The 16,438-nt window shown below is 42.0% G+C and overlaps 1 protein-coding gene across 1 annotated transcript in view; it reads right to left on the reverse strand.

The window, feature by feature from the left end:
- Positions 1 to 13,453: 13,453 nt before the first annotated feature.
- Positions 13,454 to 16,438, reverse strand: part of LOC109388733 (mitogen-activated protein kinase kinase kinase MLT-like) — a 17,315-nt gene continuing 14,330 nt past the window's right edge. Inside the window, exon 4 of the mRNA XM_019653703.1 lies at positions 13,454 to 15,458. Within this exon, the coding sequence (XP_019509248.1) occupies positions 14,733 to 15,458 (726 nt within the window). The 3' untranslated portion in view covers positions 13,454 to 14,732. The remainder of the gene's footprint in view (positions 15,459 to 16,438) is intronic.

The following is a 16,438-nucleotide window of genomic DNA, read 5'->3' on the forward strand; positions in this document are numbered from 1 at the left end:
AGGCACGTGCATCTTTATCATTTCAACATCAGAGCAGTGCAGGCTGGCTCCTGTTTACTGACAGGGCTGCGTAGAAGGAGGCCCTGCCTTTCAAAGACGCTCACACTTAGGAGGCGGTGGAAAGGGCTGTTTTACCTTCAGAGATGAAGTATAAGAATGGCTACCCTGTGCTGAATGCTGGCTCTTGCCAGGCACTTTGAAGTTTTACGCTCATCTCTAATACTCACAACTCTCCTGTGAAGTCAGGACCCTCATACTCATTTTATAGATGGGGAATGTGGGTCCAACACGATACAGCTCTTAAGAGATGGATTAAAATTTAGGGCTGTCTTACTCCCAAAGATGAAATTGTCAGCTCACATCTGATAAAACAAGAGCTCAGAGGTCTGTTTCAGGGGCAGTGGTACGGAATTGTGCTAAGGTTTGTTGGTTCTCCCTTGAAAATAAAATGCCTGGCTGGAATTAGGGGTGCAGACAGCAAAGTGGGCCCGTTGTGGATAACTGGTGTGATTCCTTCAGAGCCTTGTGCGATATGAAAAGGACCCACACGGGGCAGAGGAGATACTAGAAAGCTCTCTCTAGTGTGTTTATCTAAAGATATTGGATTATCATATTTATGTAAGTCCATTTTCAACTAACTAAAAAAATACAAACAATTCACCTTCATTTCTGAGGTATTCAACAAATAAGCAAAACAAGGAAAAAATACAAAGCACCTGGTAGCCCACCACCCAGAAATAAACAAAGTTAATATTTTATTGTATCTTTCCAGACTGTTCTCTCTCTCTCTCTCTCTCTCTCTCTCTCTCTCTCTCTCTCTCTCACACACACACACACACACACACACAACACATAGTGCTTTGTTTTTTATAAACTGGACTTTTTCATGTAATATCAGATTGGCATCTTAGGGATCCATTAAAAATGTACACAACTTTATCCAATTTACCAAGCCACCATGGTATTTAGTGTTTAGGAAGATACAAAGTTGTACAGCCAAGTCCTTGATATACAACCCTTTTAAGATAGTCAGGGCCTGGAGACAATAGGTATATTTATCTATCTATTTATTTATTTATTTATTTTGCAGGGAGGGAGCTGACTAGATGATAAAATATTAAGGAATTTAAAAATTGATCCGCTAGTATCCTTAAAATAGCATTAAAACAAAACAGAAAAGAAAAGGGCTGGGGAGATTGATTTAAACAAAAAAAATTAACAAAAATGACAGAAACAGTGTATAAGTGCTTACCTGGGTGATAGCAGAGTAGAGCTTTACACGGTTTCTACCTCAGGCCTGGCCATATTAATTTGAGTTTTAGAATCTAATAAAATACTAATAACAACAATGATAAAATTTATAATTTATTGAGCCCATTGCAGGAGCCAGGTGTAAACGGAGTACTTTTGTACATTTTATCTTTTAAAGATACTTACCTCACTCTTATTTTGTAGTAATATTAGTGAAACAAGCATTTTGCTTTCCAACGATGTAAGGGAGGAAAATACTTTTTCCTCTACCCTACTGAGTTCTTAGCTGAGACCTCCCTCCCCATAATAAAATACAGATTAACAAGAGAAAAATAAAACAATTTTAATTACCTTGTACCCCACAAAGAAATGAGACTCAAAAAGGCGGCCAGAGGATTGAGACAGATATACACCATCCTGAGCTAAGAATAGGGACAGGAGCTGGAACTTCACAGGGGGAAACAATTTAGGGGAAGGTGAGAAGAGGAATATTGGGTAACAAAGGTGGCTAAGTCCCTCAGGTGAAAAAGTCATCTGGGAATAGCTCTGTTCCTGGTATAGGCCCCCCTTGGAACGCAAGTTTTCCTTATAAATGTAGAGTTCCCTCACAGAGGGTAATTTTCATTCTGTTTTCAGAGCTTCTCCTACATCTGTAGTTTCTTAAAAATAATTAGCTCAGGGGTGACCAGTTAGCTCAGTTGGTTAGAGCATGGTGTTGATAACACCAAGGTTGCCGATTCAATCCTTGCATGGGCCACTGTGAGCTGTGCCCTCCCTAAGAGTCAACTATGCCATTGTAGCATGACAGCATCGTGTAACCAATGACCATGGCTGTTCCCCAATAAAATTTAAAATAAATAAAATAATTAGCTCAAAATAATCCTTATGCCAAAGATGTGTATTTTGCGGGGTGGCACATTTGGTTACTCTTCAGTCAGAAGAAAAAATATCCTCAGAATGACCTTTTTAAAAAAATCAGACGTCTTTCTTTTGTTTGGTTTTAGTCTTCTCAGTTCTATTTAGTTTGGTAAATGAGCCACAACTTTCAGTGGTGGACCAAACAACCAGCTGAGCTAAGTGGGCTGCTCCTTTCTCTCAACCGAGCTTGACTTTGGCAAATTTACCAACTTGCCCGATGTTAAAGGTCCAGCCCTGGAAGGGCCGAAGTGATGGGATTTGTTTTCCTTGCCTTGCTTGTTAGTGGGAATGTTTTGGTTTTCAAATGCTGCAATCAGCAAGCTCAGGAATGAGGATTTGAAAAGAGAGTGTGTGTTAATAACCACTGCTTTATTTTCATGTTTTTAATCTACAATCTGCGTTACTCTTTCAATCTTGATATAACATGTATGCTAGGGAGCTGCAGAACAAATATATTTTTAGATGTGCCTTGACTTTATTTAGTCAATAACTCATTAACAAAATTTGATATACCCATCCTGTATAATAGAGTGATAGGCAATGGGAATGGGGGGATAGCTATCTTCTGAGATATTCTTTTTTTAAGATATGCATAGGGCCAGCCGAGTGGCTCAGTTGGTTAAGAGCTCGCTTGGGAGCAGCAGGGCCGCGGTTTGGATCCCACATTAAGGGCCAGTGATGCTGCGCCCTTTACAGCTAAGATGATGAACAACAGCTCTACCTGGAGCTGGGCTGCTGTGAGTCACTGGCGGTGGCGTCCGCTGCAGAGGGGCTGCAGTGGGCTGCGTGAGCTACATGAGCGGCTGGCAGCCAGCGAGAGCTGCTATGAGCCACAGTGAGCAGCTGACCAATGACCAGCGACCGATTGCCTCAACCGGGAAGAGCACAATGATCATACCAATGTGGGCCAGTGAAGCTACGTCCTCAACAACTAGACTGAAGAACAAAACAGCAATTTGTCTACCCGTCTGTTCCCCTTCCTCGATTTTCCAACGCTGTTCCCCTCCCCCAATTCCCCAATAAAATCTTAAAAAAAAAAGATATGCATAAAATTAAAGAGGAAAATTTGTATGTTATTTTAAATTGTATGCTTTTCTCCTATCGATCTGTCTTTGTCAGTTTTTCAGACCCAGACAGGGACCCTAAGAGGGTTCAGGAAAATGTTTGCCTCCCTGCAATGTTCATTCTTTTTGTCTGTAGATATGATTAAAATCAGCCTTGCAATGACAGTGCTGTGAATGAGGACACCATGATCTGAATTAAGGATGAAACTTAAGTTCTTCTGCATTCCCATTTGGACAGCACTCTAGATTTTTCTAATACCACCAGGGAAATCTTTTTCACCTCTGTAAAACAGAGATAAGGGTATTCAACACAGTGGTGTCACCCGGCTAGGGGGCCCAACATTTGGGCTAGGCTGTTAAGCACTGCATAAAGGAAGAGCATTGTTACATTGGATACTTTTCCTGCCTGTGTTTGTGAAACCTGTCTGTGTAAAAATGATGGATTGAGAGAAGAGGAAGGGTGTTTTCTTTCAGGGAACCTGGCGAAGGAAAGCAGCTCACAGCAGAACACTCAAAAATACAAAGGTCTCTAGTAGCATGTAAACTGTCTTTTGTTGAGGACCAAATCACCCAGTCATACATAGCCCAAGCAAAATGAATTGTCTCTCTTGAAGGCCAACAAAAAGCTCTCAAGATAATGACGAGACAAGTATCATTAATTCATGATTCTAGTAATAGACAATAGCCTGATTCTGGCTGAAAGTGCCACCCTTCAGGAACTCTCAGCAGCCATTCATCTTGAAAAGCTGCCTCGCTAAAGAACCTTCTTCAATAAGACAAAGACGTGGGAAACAAAATGGTAAACAAAACAAAACTGAAGACAATTCATGATTTCAGGAATCGAATTAAACATTAAACAAGATAATGTCTAAGCACTGGGCATATAATAAGCTATAGTTAAATTGTAGTTATAATTATCGCTGCTACTGACAATGGGAGAAAAAATGTGGGGAAAGTCAGAGAACTATAGAAAACAATAATGAGGTGCCTCAAAAAATTAAAAATAGATCTGCCATATGATCCACCAATTCCACTTCTGGGTATGTACCCAGAGGAAATGAAAACAGGATATTGAAGAAGTATATGCACGCCCGTGTTTAATACAGCATTATTCACAATAGCCAAGTTATGGAAACAGCCTAAATGCCTGGATGAATGTAATAGGAAGGTGTAATATATGTAAAATGGACTACTTTTCAGCCATGGGAAAGAAGGAAATCCTGCTATTTGCAACAGGGATGGACCTTGAGAACAGTATGCTAAGTGAGGTAGTCAGAGAAAGACAAAGAAAGGCTTCATAAGAACAGGCAGTCAGGCAGCTCTGAACTAAGAAAGGGTAGGGTCTGGGACTTCAAAGCGGGGGAACGCAATACAAGACAGAAAAACTTGTGTTTGGTAAACATGTTTGCTGGGCCAGTCAGGGACAATGGGACACAGAGGGGACTTAGGTCTACAAGCCCTGGCAGGTTCCCCCTACCACACTTATCCCATATTCTTTGTAGTTATCTCTGGTGATAGCTCTTCTTCCTGGAAGAGGCCCTCTATCTGAATTCTTTTAGGTAGTTAAGGGGGAGGGGAAAAGCTCTTCCAGAGCTTTTTGGGCCTCAATTGCCTTTAGTTCAAAATAACCCACATGCCAGGCACCTTCTGGGGACACTTGCTCTGAGCCTCCACAATGATATTATTAAGTTTTCCTTTTTTATCATTAGCCCACCAAAATTCATGTTGATGCTATTTAGCAGCAAGAAAAATACAGGCTCACACACTGAAATTGCATGGCAGTAGGTTTGAGGTGCTCATACAGATGACCCTAATTATACTTAAATATTTGTTTAGATTATTGGAATACAAGAACAAAACTTAAAAAACCAAAAGTTTCTTAAAGAATATGTGACCTGTAGTATACATTTGACCCCAGTTTGAGGAATACTTCAGAATAAGTGACCCCTAAGTCCTTCCTAACTCTCAAATTCTACAAACTTTATTCCTACGCTTAAGAAGTTTGCCCCTAGGATAACTAGTGCATTGTTCTGTACACCTGAAACTAATAATGAAAAAAAAAAAAAAGAAGTTTGTCCTTGATGTTACTCATAGTAGGTGCTCAATTAAATATAGTATCGGTTTAAATTGATTATGCTTTGGTATATAAAGTTATCCCATTTGTGAAATAATAGAAAATACATAGGTTGGTCTTTGCCTTCGTTTCTGGCATAGCTCCTAAAACCCTTGTAGTTTCCTAAGTGATAAGAGCACCTAGGAGCATCTTTTGTTCTCATTGGTCTTTGACCCTGGTTCCTGAGACCAAGCTCCTAAATCCCTTTGAATTTCTTTGGTGATAAGAAAATCTTGCTCTAATGAGGTGACTCTTGTTGGGCTCCTGTATGAGGACTGATCATAAGAAAGACCACGCCATGATTAGAAGCTTGGGACTTTCAGCCTCAGCTTCCCATTCTCCAGACAGAAGAGAGAGACTGGAAATGTGGTTGATAATTGATCATGTCTATGTGATGAAGCCTCCATAAAATCCCAGTAGCATGGGGTTTGAAGTTCTGGGCTGGAGAACACATGGAGGTGCTGGGAGCATGGTGTGCCCCAAGAGGGCATGGAAGCTCTGTACATACCTTGCCCTGTGTGTCTCTTCCATTTGGATGTTCATCTGTATTCTTTTTTTAGCTGAGCCATTCTGCTACCTGTTGCAGCTCAGTGGCAGCTCAGCTCGGGCCAGGAATTGAACTGCTATTGCTCAGAGCTCGCACTCTTGAGTGAGCTCTTAATCAACTGAGCCACTCGGCCGGCCCTCATGTGTATTCTTTATCACATCATTTTATAACAAACTGGTAAACAGTAAGCAAACTGTCTCCTGAGTTCTGTGAGACGCTCTAGCAAATTGATTGAAACTGAGGAGGGGTCATGGGAACCTCTGATTTATAGCTGATTGATTGGTCAGAAGCACAGGTGACAACCTGAACTTGCAATTGGCATATGTGTGTGTGGAGGATGGGGTGTGGTGAGGGAGGGGCAGTCTTATGGGACTGAGCTATTTCTAGGTAGATAGTGTCAGAATTCAGTTAAACTGTAGGATGCCAAACTGGTGTCACAGGATTGCTTGGTGTGGGGGGAAAAAAAACCCCTACATCTAATCTAATATTGATGTCAGAATATTATGAGTGTGATAGCAGAGGAGAAACACAGGAGGAGTGTAGGTTTCCTACGCCCAATCCAATCTCTTTTAAAAAGCAAAAATTTTTATCGGCGTACTTTTTTGGGGTACAATTCTTATAAATGCCACATAAAAATACTTATTAAATTCAGCAAATTTGTTCAATGATACCCTTCTAGCAAATAGTGTAGGTTAGCTATTAGAGGATAAAAGTGTGATGGATATGCCTATACCCTGTCTGAGAGAAATGATTGCAGCTGCAAGCCCGTGCAGCCTCGATGGCCATGCTTTCTACATAATGCCATCCTCCCACCCCTCTCAGCCACAGGACCAGGGGAGGCACCTACCCAACCTACGGTCTGCTGAGCAATCTGTGACTTCTCTGGTTTGTCTCCAAAACATGAGCTGGGCCAAGCAAATGCTATCGCTTTTAGGACTTTGAAACAAGAAACATGGAAGGAATTTGCTGGTTAAATGTAGGAGCTGCCGCTGGTTCATGAGGTAGCATCTGGGATGGGAAGCCCTGTTGATGCAAGTTGCAATGCAGGACAGCAGCAAACCTCAGATGTTAGTGGCAAGGAAAGCAGCAGCCATGTGGGGCTGGCTGAGTCACATTAATGGTGGAGCATGAGGGCAAGGATTCAGATACCCTGCGAGGCCTCGGGACCCACTCGGAGGTCTGTGCAGCCCTCCAGCATCAGCCTCTGTGAGGGTCTACCCGGTCATAGTGCCACTTCTCAAATTACATTGGGCAAAGAGGCAAGCTCTTCATGCCTCAGTTTCCGTAACTGTAAAATGGAGATAATAATAGGACTCAGCTCATAGGAGCGATTGTGAAGATTAAGTGAGGGAAGCGCTCAGAACCAGGCTTGGCACATAGCGATCACTGAATAAACGTTAGCGCTAACCATAATTATTTCTTCCATGATACAGTTTATAGTACAATAAATTTAACTGTGTTTGAATGAGCTTCCACGGGACTCTTTCTTTTAGTGAAGCTTCAGTCAAACAAGCGTCATAATTTCCCTTTTGAGTCCCCTTGGAATTTCATCTGTGTTGATAAGAGATATATTGGGTTTCTGAAAATTGACCATCTAGCATTGGATCTCATTTTTAGCGAACTCGTTTTGATTCTTTGATAAATTAAGACCGTGATTTGCTAGAATGGTTCAAATTTAAGCGAAGATGATGAGGGTGATATATTAAATGCCGGAACTAGTGATTTTTAGACATTTTTTCGAGAAAGACAAAGAATACTTGGGTAAGCTAAGTCCTGAGAACTTCAAGTTCAGAGCCACAGGCAAGAATGAAATGCATACGGTCAGAGGCGAGGCAGGGAGTAGGGTGGTTTGCAGAAGGACCAAAGGACTGGCAAAGGGGCGGGGAAAGAACTCCTTCTGTCCCACAAAATAAATGATTTTCCCTTTTCCATTTTATGCTGCAACCTCTTTCTTTCCAAGTTTCTAATTTAGTCTATAGGGAAACAACTCCCCCTCCCTCTGAGACCTGTTTCTGAATTAATGGAAATCAGAGGGAGCCAAGGGCCAGTGCCTGACACGCGGCAGGAGCTCAGCAAATGTTTGCTTGCCTGAATTGAGCATTAAAATGTACTTTACAGACAACTTTGTCAGAAATGCTTGTTCCGTAAAAATGCTCTTTCTAAAGCACCACAAAATCCAGAGGAAACCAACAGAGGCCTGATGAAAGACACAGGAAATATTATTGCCTCAGTGTTTTGTTTTGAGAAGCATTTAATCACACCTACTAATCTACAAAGACTTTCCCAGTCTCCATGGAGATCCAAGAAGCCTCCACTGTACCGAAATAAAATAGGTGTTAACTTACAGCTGCCGGACCTCATGAACACCTATTGCACAAGTGATTAAACATTTCACAAAGCATAGGCTTCCATGAGAACAGTGTAGGGAAGAGCCGGGCCTGGGTGGCCTTGAGCTCTGCCTCTGCCTGTAACTGGCCGAGTGAGTGGGCAGGTATTTCACCCCTACAGACTGGTTTCTTCCGCTGTAAAATGAAGACATTGAACTTCTGGAGATGGTCTTTAAGATGCCTTCTGGCTCAAACGCTCAATTGAAGTACGCTCAAGTTCAAAATTTAGATTGTGGGAAAATGTAAAACAAGCCGACAATGCAAAGCTCAGGAAAGAAGGCCTCAAATTACAATTGGGGAGTACAGAGATTTTAGTGGTGTCTGTGGGCCAGCCTCCAAGCTAACCCCGAACCCCAGTGAATCTTGCCTCCTGGCATTCACACCCGTGCATAGTCCCCTCCCATATTGAATAGGGCTGACTCATTTAGACAGTAGGCTATTGCAGAAGGGACTGAGAGGGACTTTTGAGGCAAGGTCCTAAAAGACATTGTGACTTTCACCTTACCCTCTTGGATTACTCTGGAGGAATCCAGCCATCAAGTTCTGAGGCTACTTAAGCTGTGGAAAGATCCACATGAGGAGGAACTGAGGACAACAGCCAGCATCATGTGAGAGAACTGTCTTGGGAGCAGGCCCTCCGGTGCCAGTCAAGGCTTCGGATGAGCGGAGCGTCAGTGAGCACCTTGACTGCACTTCATCAGAAACCCAAGCCAGGATCGGCCAGCTAAGCCATGCCTGAATTCCTGAACCACTGAAACAGTGTGCGCTAACAAATGTTTATGCTTATGTTAAACCACTAAACTTTGATACATAGCAATACAGAGCTGTTACAATGTCTATTAGAAAAGTGTAGTTGTACTTACAGTGTTTGTATAACATGCACTGGTTGTTTCACCTTCACTCCTTATTCACTCACTCATCAGAAAATTTATTGAGAATGTTTTTGTACCAGGCACTGAGCCAGGTAGTAGAAATTCAGGGGGAAAAAAAAAAGTTTCCTATCTTCAAGACGCTCATAATCTGGGAAGTTTGGGCCAGGGTGAGTGGTGCCAAACTTTAAATGCTTGTAACAGATGCCACTTTAATATCCCTGCTTTAATATCACATTTTCTCCTTCTGCCGGTGTTCTGAGTACATAAACTTCGGCTGTGACTTCAGTGGGTGAAGAGAATGCCATGTGATTGTTTTGGGTTTTAATAAGAGTGATCAATATCATCAGCTTCCCCTTTAAATGCTAATGATGCTCTAACACAGCAGATGCAGACATACAGTACACTGCAGATTAAAATTAGGCACAACATTAAATTGCTTCCACATAGCAAAGGAGCCAGTTTGGACATCTTCATAAACATCCACAACCAGCTGACAAATCTTGAATTGTCCCTGCATCAACACTAAGCCTTCCCCAATCTCAGCCAGGCAGGCATCATCTCGCATCAGGAGTGTGCCCGGTGTTCTGGGCACAAGAAGGGCAAAGCTACCAGGTCAGACTATCAGTCACACCGGACTGTAGACAGCACTAGGGTTAGGAGCAATTGATATTTGAAGGGGAGCAGAATTTGTCACCCTAAAATATGCCTCTTTGGCATAAGGATTGTTTTAGGCTGATAACTTGTAAGAAATTGAAGACCCAAGAGAAGCTCTGCAAGTGAGTAGAAGTTACCCTCGTGTAAGAGACACAAGGATATCCTTTGTAGAGGTATTTCCCTCTCTGTACCTGGAAGAGACAGATGACCAATCTCTAGGAACTCTCATCAATGGAGAAGGCGATGATTTAAATCTGTAAAACAGCCTCACCCTTGTTTACTAGGCTTTCCCTGGTCACCTCCCAGAGTGGGTTCCCCCACCCACTCACCCACCAGCATCTTATTTTGTCTTTAGATGGAGATGGTGTTTAAGGTGATGGCTTGGGCCATTTCGGGGAGTTACTCAGTCTTCCTGGCTCTTTCCCATGTATACAGGAGGTGCCCATATTATCAAACTTGTTTGTTTTTCTCCTGTTAATCTTTGTTTTATTATGGGGGGGGGGTCTCAGCTAAAAACCTAGAAAGGTAAATTATTTTTTTCCTTCCCAATATATTCATTAAAAAACCAGAACTTTAGGCCTCTGGAAAAGAAAGCCATATAGTGAGAGTCTAGATCTAAAAGGACAATGTCTAGGGCTGGCTGAGTGGCGCATTGGTTAAGAGCTGGCTTGGGATGCCAGAGGGCCCTGGTTCAGATCGCACTTATGAGGGCCGGTGACACTGCCCTCTACAGCTAAGATGTTGAACAACAGCTCAACCTGGAGCTGGGCTGCCCTGAGTCACCGGAGATGGCTAGGCTGCAGCCCCTGCGGCAGTGGGTTGCCATGGGCTACCGTGTGTAGCCAGCGGCCAGTGTGAGTGGCCAGCAGCCGCTGTGAGCGGCCATCCAGAGGCCGGAGACTGATCTGCCTCGCCTGGGAAGAGCGCAATGATGGTGCCAACTTGGGCCAGTGAAGCAACGTCCTCCACAACTAGACTGAAGAACAAAAAGGACAGCAACTTGTCTGTTCTCCTTCTCCCAAGTCCCCAGCGCTGTTCCCCTCCCCCAATTCCCCAATAAAAAAAATCTAAAAAAAAAAATAGCACTCTTATAAAAGGACAATGTCTATGTGTGAATTTCTTGAATATACATAGTATTTCTATTCTTTTTTATTCCTGTGACAAATGTTTATTGAGAGCCTGCATTTGTAGTGCTATACTAGGTATAGAAATTCCTTATGATGCAAGGGGCTGTTTCTTGGGAAAAACATGCTGGCCTTTCCCTTGAGGGCTTGGTATACCCAGAATCTACTCTCAGGGATAAGTCCCAAAACTTAAGCTGTGTCTCAGAGTTGTGTTCAGGGGCCAACTTACAGTGGCAAAACTCACAGGAGACTGATGTATAAAATCAGAATGGCAATTATTTTAACACTAGAAACATAACTCTAAAGTAGATTAGAGACTCCTGTTAAGGTCACTTAATGAGCATGGATTAGAACAACAATTTAGATGATCTAATGGTTTGTTAGTTTGATTAATCAATTAATCAATTAAAACATTCAATCAGCAAATAGACTGAGTACCAACTATGTGTTAGAGATACAATGGTGATGAAGATAGGCATGACGCCTGCATTGATAGAGTTGATGAATAGTCTTCAGTTCTCGTTTCCATATATGTGATTATGTGATTATTTAGGTTAGTTCTATAGAATTGCTAATCCAGTGACTTTGTGCAAAGAGCAAAAAACATCCTGCTTTGTCTGGACCATGTCTGGAACAATGACTGTCTCTAAGGTAGCAAGTGATATATATATAGCAGTTCCAGGCTTGATCAGAAGAATATTTAGTGACCACCAAATCCCCAGATTTAGAGGTACCCAACCCAAGACATACTTCTTAATTTGTTCTTACTAAATATTTTTTTTCTTAAAATATCCTTTTTTGGGGCCGGCCGAGTGATGCATTGGTTAACAACTGGCTTGGGACACCAGCTCTGTGCAGCAGGGCCCTGGTTTGGATCCCACATGAGGTCCAGTGACACTGCCCTCTACAGCTAAGATGATGAACAACAGCTCAACCTGGAGCTGGGGTGCCATGAGTCGCCGGCAGTGGCATACATAGGCTGCAGCCCCTGCTGCAGTGGGCTGCCGTAAGCTACCGTGCGTAGCCAGCAGCCAGCGAGAGCAGCCGGCAGCTGGTGTGAGCTGCCAAGAGCTGCCGTGAGTGGCCGTCCAGAGGCCGGCGACCGATCTGCCTCACCTGGGAAGAGCACAATGATAATACCAACATGGGCCAGTGAAGCGACGTCCTCCACAACTAGACTGAAGAACAAAAGGACAGCAACTTGTCTGTTCCCCTTCCCCAAATTGCCCAGAGCTGTTCCCCTCCCCGAATTCCCCAATAAAATCTTTTAAAAAAAAATCCTTTTTTTGGGGGGAGTAGTAATTAACCTCAGCCTCCTGCAAGTTATGTAGTTCCTCTTGTTGGCAAATGATTGGATTTGATGGAAAAGAAACCTGGTTAATTGTTGCTTTGTTCTTTTTTTAAAAAAATTGTTGCTTTGTTCTTGATTTACATTCACCTTTCAACCTGCCAAGCAGCTTTTGATGAATAATCATCATTAAGAAAAAAGAAAAAGAAAGAACATCCAACTCTCATTATTTTTTTACAACCAAACAACAGACACTAGATGATCTTATTTTGGTTTTGACTGGGAGCATTGATGCTAACAAGTGTTTTTCCATGAGATATTAAAAAGTGGTCAATTTTGTGGACTGTTGGGATAATCTCTTTGTGGTCGGCTAGTACACTAAATAGGGCTGAGGTCATTAAGTCACCTTACTGTATCAGCTTGGATTCTCCAATCTGTGGACCAAGAAAGTAAGTAGGGAAAAACAGCATGAAACAAGCGATCGTTTACATAGCACCTTTTAAAGCAGAGTCTTCAATAATTCTCCAGGACGCACATTTTGTTTAATAATTAAAGCCATACTTTGTGTTCCTGTAAGAGTGGCTCAGTTAAGGCCCTGTGTTTAGCCACGTATCCAAAAATTCTAATCAAAGAAAATATTTTGTTGCTTATTTGGAAGCAGCATGCCATGAAGATAGCATACTTTGTATTAGTCCACTTCTCTTTAAATTTAAACGCCAACAAAGGACAAGAGGAAAAAAATAATTGAAAACAGACTGTGGTTGACATAAGCTTAGTGAGAAAGGATCACAGTGGAGCTTAAAACTTTGGAAAAGTTATCCATGATGAAAAAGAGTACCTCCCCATCTGATTTCATCATTTCCCATTGCTTTTGCTTGTAAATGCAGATGGCAAACAATAAGACTTACAAAATCGAGTTGTTGAATCAATGTTTAGATTATAGCTTCCCTTGTAAATAAAGATCATTTCCTATAACCTTGACTCTAACGCTACCCAAATATAGTTTTCCCCACCAGGCCCAAGCACTGTATTAGAGCAGGGCAGCCACTCTGGGAACACACACATGTACATGATGACTGGTTTCTATTAAAAGAGAACTCAACCCCACAGAGTTATCAATGTGCCATTTGGATTTCTGTAGAGCCTTGAGAATCCTATGCAGAGAAAAAGACACTTGATATTCAGGGTGAGTGAATGTTGAACAGAATTTCAGAATATATTGAAAGTAACGTTTTTTTATTTGACATGTAATGAGTTTGTTGCCACCCGACTTTTTGATTTGTAAAATATGAAGAATTTTGCAAGTTGGATCCCACAATTCCTTTTCTAAGCTGCAGGCACTTTCCTCCCACCCGCACTGTTTACTTCTTTACTCCCAGCTGCTTACAGCTTTCTTGCTGCAAGGATAGTATTTACTGTCTTGCTGGAACAAGGATGTTGGTAATTTTAAATTTCTCTGGCTTTTAGTTTGTGACATTATTATCCTGCTCTGTGTCTGTTTTCTTACCGATTTTAGATTTCTGACATCCCAAGATGTCTTTATGGACTTGTTTTTCCCTCTGTGCTCCTCCTTTGGTAAAATGCAGGAAATAATGTTTAAAAGCAGTCCCCAAAATCTCTTAGGCAATTAGGTTTCCGATAAGTCTTAATGAATGAGTTATGCATCAACATGAAGTTTAATCACGTTTTTTATTGTCTAAAAAATAACAAGCCAAATTAGCTCAGCTTTGACCATGATAAAAACCCAAATGTGTTACTAAAATAAATACTAACCAACAGTGTCGAGACTAGGGTGATATGCTTGCATTGGCCACAAAACTTAAGGGGGGGCATCAAAACAAAAAACACCTCAGTAATCAAGATAAATGATATTTTAATGCAATTAAAAAAAAAAAGAAAGTTAATGCAAAAAATTCATGATGAACAAAATATTAGAATTTTGAATAAAAACAGGATTGCTAACAGTTCCATATACTTTACTTTTATTACATATACTTTTATCGGAGCCTTACACTCCGATAAAAGAGAAATCAGTAATATTGATCCTGTCTTTATCTAGGATTTTGATTTTTTAATGTTTTTTGCATTAATTTTCATTTATTTAAATATTGCATTAGAATATTATCTTGATTAATGAGCTTTTGGGTACCCCCTTAAATTCTGTACCCAAGACAAGTGCCCCACTTAACCTAACCCTAGTTCAGGCCCTGCTAACCAGACCGGCAGTGGTTAGGGTAATATGATGGTATATCCCCTCCTCTAAAAATGTTAATTCAGTGGGAAAAATATGTATAGTTATGATTAAGTCAAATTACATTCATTTGGTCAACTGACATCCATAATTTTAGCCCTGGTTTGGCGGTAGTCTCAATTAGAAGGTATTTCCTAAATCTAATGATGGAAAAGTTGTCTTTTCATTAATTTCTTTAGACATCGTATTATCAAAATCCATTACATTACCCCCCCCCCCAAAAAAAAAAAGCATGCTTAGGAAAACTCATCTAATTCAATTCATCAAAAGGTTCTCCTTCCGCGGTAGTTGCCTCTGGCTCTTTCTCGGTTAGTCTTGGCAGGAGAGGGCCTGTGGGGCTTCTTCCGGTATTGCACTTTGGTCCATCCTCCTTCGCTGACTTTGTTCTCCTCTTCGCTGGCTCCTGGGTCAGTCTCAGGGTGCAAAGGCATCCCTGGTATCGTCCTGGATTGATGGTGGTCATTTGGGCTTCGCTTGAAGTCAAGTGACTGGTGCGTATTGAGGGCTGACTGATTAATTCTGTAGAATTTCCCAGAATACCTCTCTCTTGAAGGAGTGGAAGGCTGACTCTTTCCACTGTACCTTCCTCTAGGAGAAGAACCGAGTGACACACTACCACGTTCATACTTGTTCCTACTTCTACCTGAGTATCGAGCGCTCTCTGAAGCGTTGTCAGTGGTAAGACTGGAAAAACCACTGTCTCTGGAGTTGAGATGTAGAGAAGAGAAGTTTTTGGTCAGTCCATACTGCGTAGGAGAGGAGCTTCTGGATTGGTTTATAGGGGTAATCTGTTGGTACTTAATGGGCACCTGGGTCCGCCTCACAGCAGCTGCGTAGGAACCCTGGTCACTGAAATATGGGTAGAATTGTGACCCCAGAATAGGATTGCTTTGGGAGCGTTGTAAAGAAGTGTTGGATGCAATCTGTCGCATCCTCAGAGTGTCTAACCACTGGCACTCAGCACCTGCAGAAGAAACGGAAATGAGCGTCTTTTAGGCCCCAGCAAAGCTGCATGCCTAACTCATAAGCCTGACTCCAGATAATTCAAGCCTGTTTGGGATGCTCTAAGCTTTACCATTCATAGAAATTCGAGGCTAGGTATAAGGACATTTCCTTTATTATTATACATACTTTAAAAAAAAAATAAGGGCATTTATACTTACTGAGATATGCTGTATGTTTGACATTGTTCCATATACTTTACTTACATTATCTCATTTAATCTTCCCAATAATCTTCACAGGTAAATACTAATAATCTTATTCTATCAGCTTGGGAGATCAAGTAGTTGGCCCAAGGTCACTCAGCTAATAGTTCCAGGTCCTTCTCATCTAAATCCCACCTTCTTCTTACCTAGCCACGTTGTCACTTCTAGAAATTGCTGTTTAAGTATGTTTGGATGGCAGGGGCACATTTAGTAAACAAAAGGCTTTTTGCAGCCAGCACTTTTAAATCCTCAAGAACCCTAAATGCAAAACAAAGAAATTGAGACAGCTAGGGACTGCTTGGAAGAAAAGTTCGTATTTCCAGAAGAGAGAGATTCCTGAGGTTCAGGATTAAGACATTTTTTTTTCTCATAAAAAATGAAGCTTCTTGAAGGCCAGCCGAGTGGCTCAGTTGGTTAAGAGTGCAAGCTCTGAACAACAGGGTTGCCGGTTGGATTCCCACATGGGCCAGTGAGCTGCGCCCGAGCTGAGCTGCCACTGAGCTGCCAATAGGTGGCAGGATGGCTCAGCTGGTGAGAGTGCGTGCTCCTAACAACAAGGTTGCCAGATGGATTCTCTCATAGCATGGTGGGCTATGCCCCCTCGCAACTAAGATTGAACATGGCACCTTGACCTGAGTGGCCGTGTGCTGCCAATGGGCAGCCGGATGGCGACTGGACTTGGAGCTGAGCTAGCTGCGCCCTCCACAACTAAGATTGAAGGACAACAACTTGGCTGTTCCCCTTCCCCAATTCCCCAATAAA

Source organism: Hipposideros armiger, unplaced genomic scaffold (assembly GCF_001890085.2).
Source record: "Hipposideros armiger isolate ML-2016 unplaced genomic scaffold, ASM189008v1 scaffold_205, whole genome shotgun sequence".
Classification (NCBI taxonomy): Eukaryota; Metazoa; Chordata; class Mammalia; order Chiroptera; family Hipposideridae; genus Hipposideros; species Hipposideros armiger.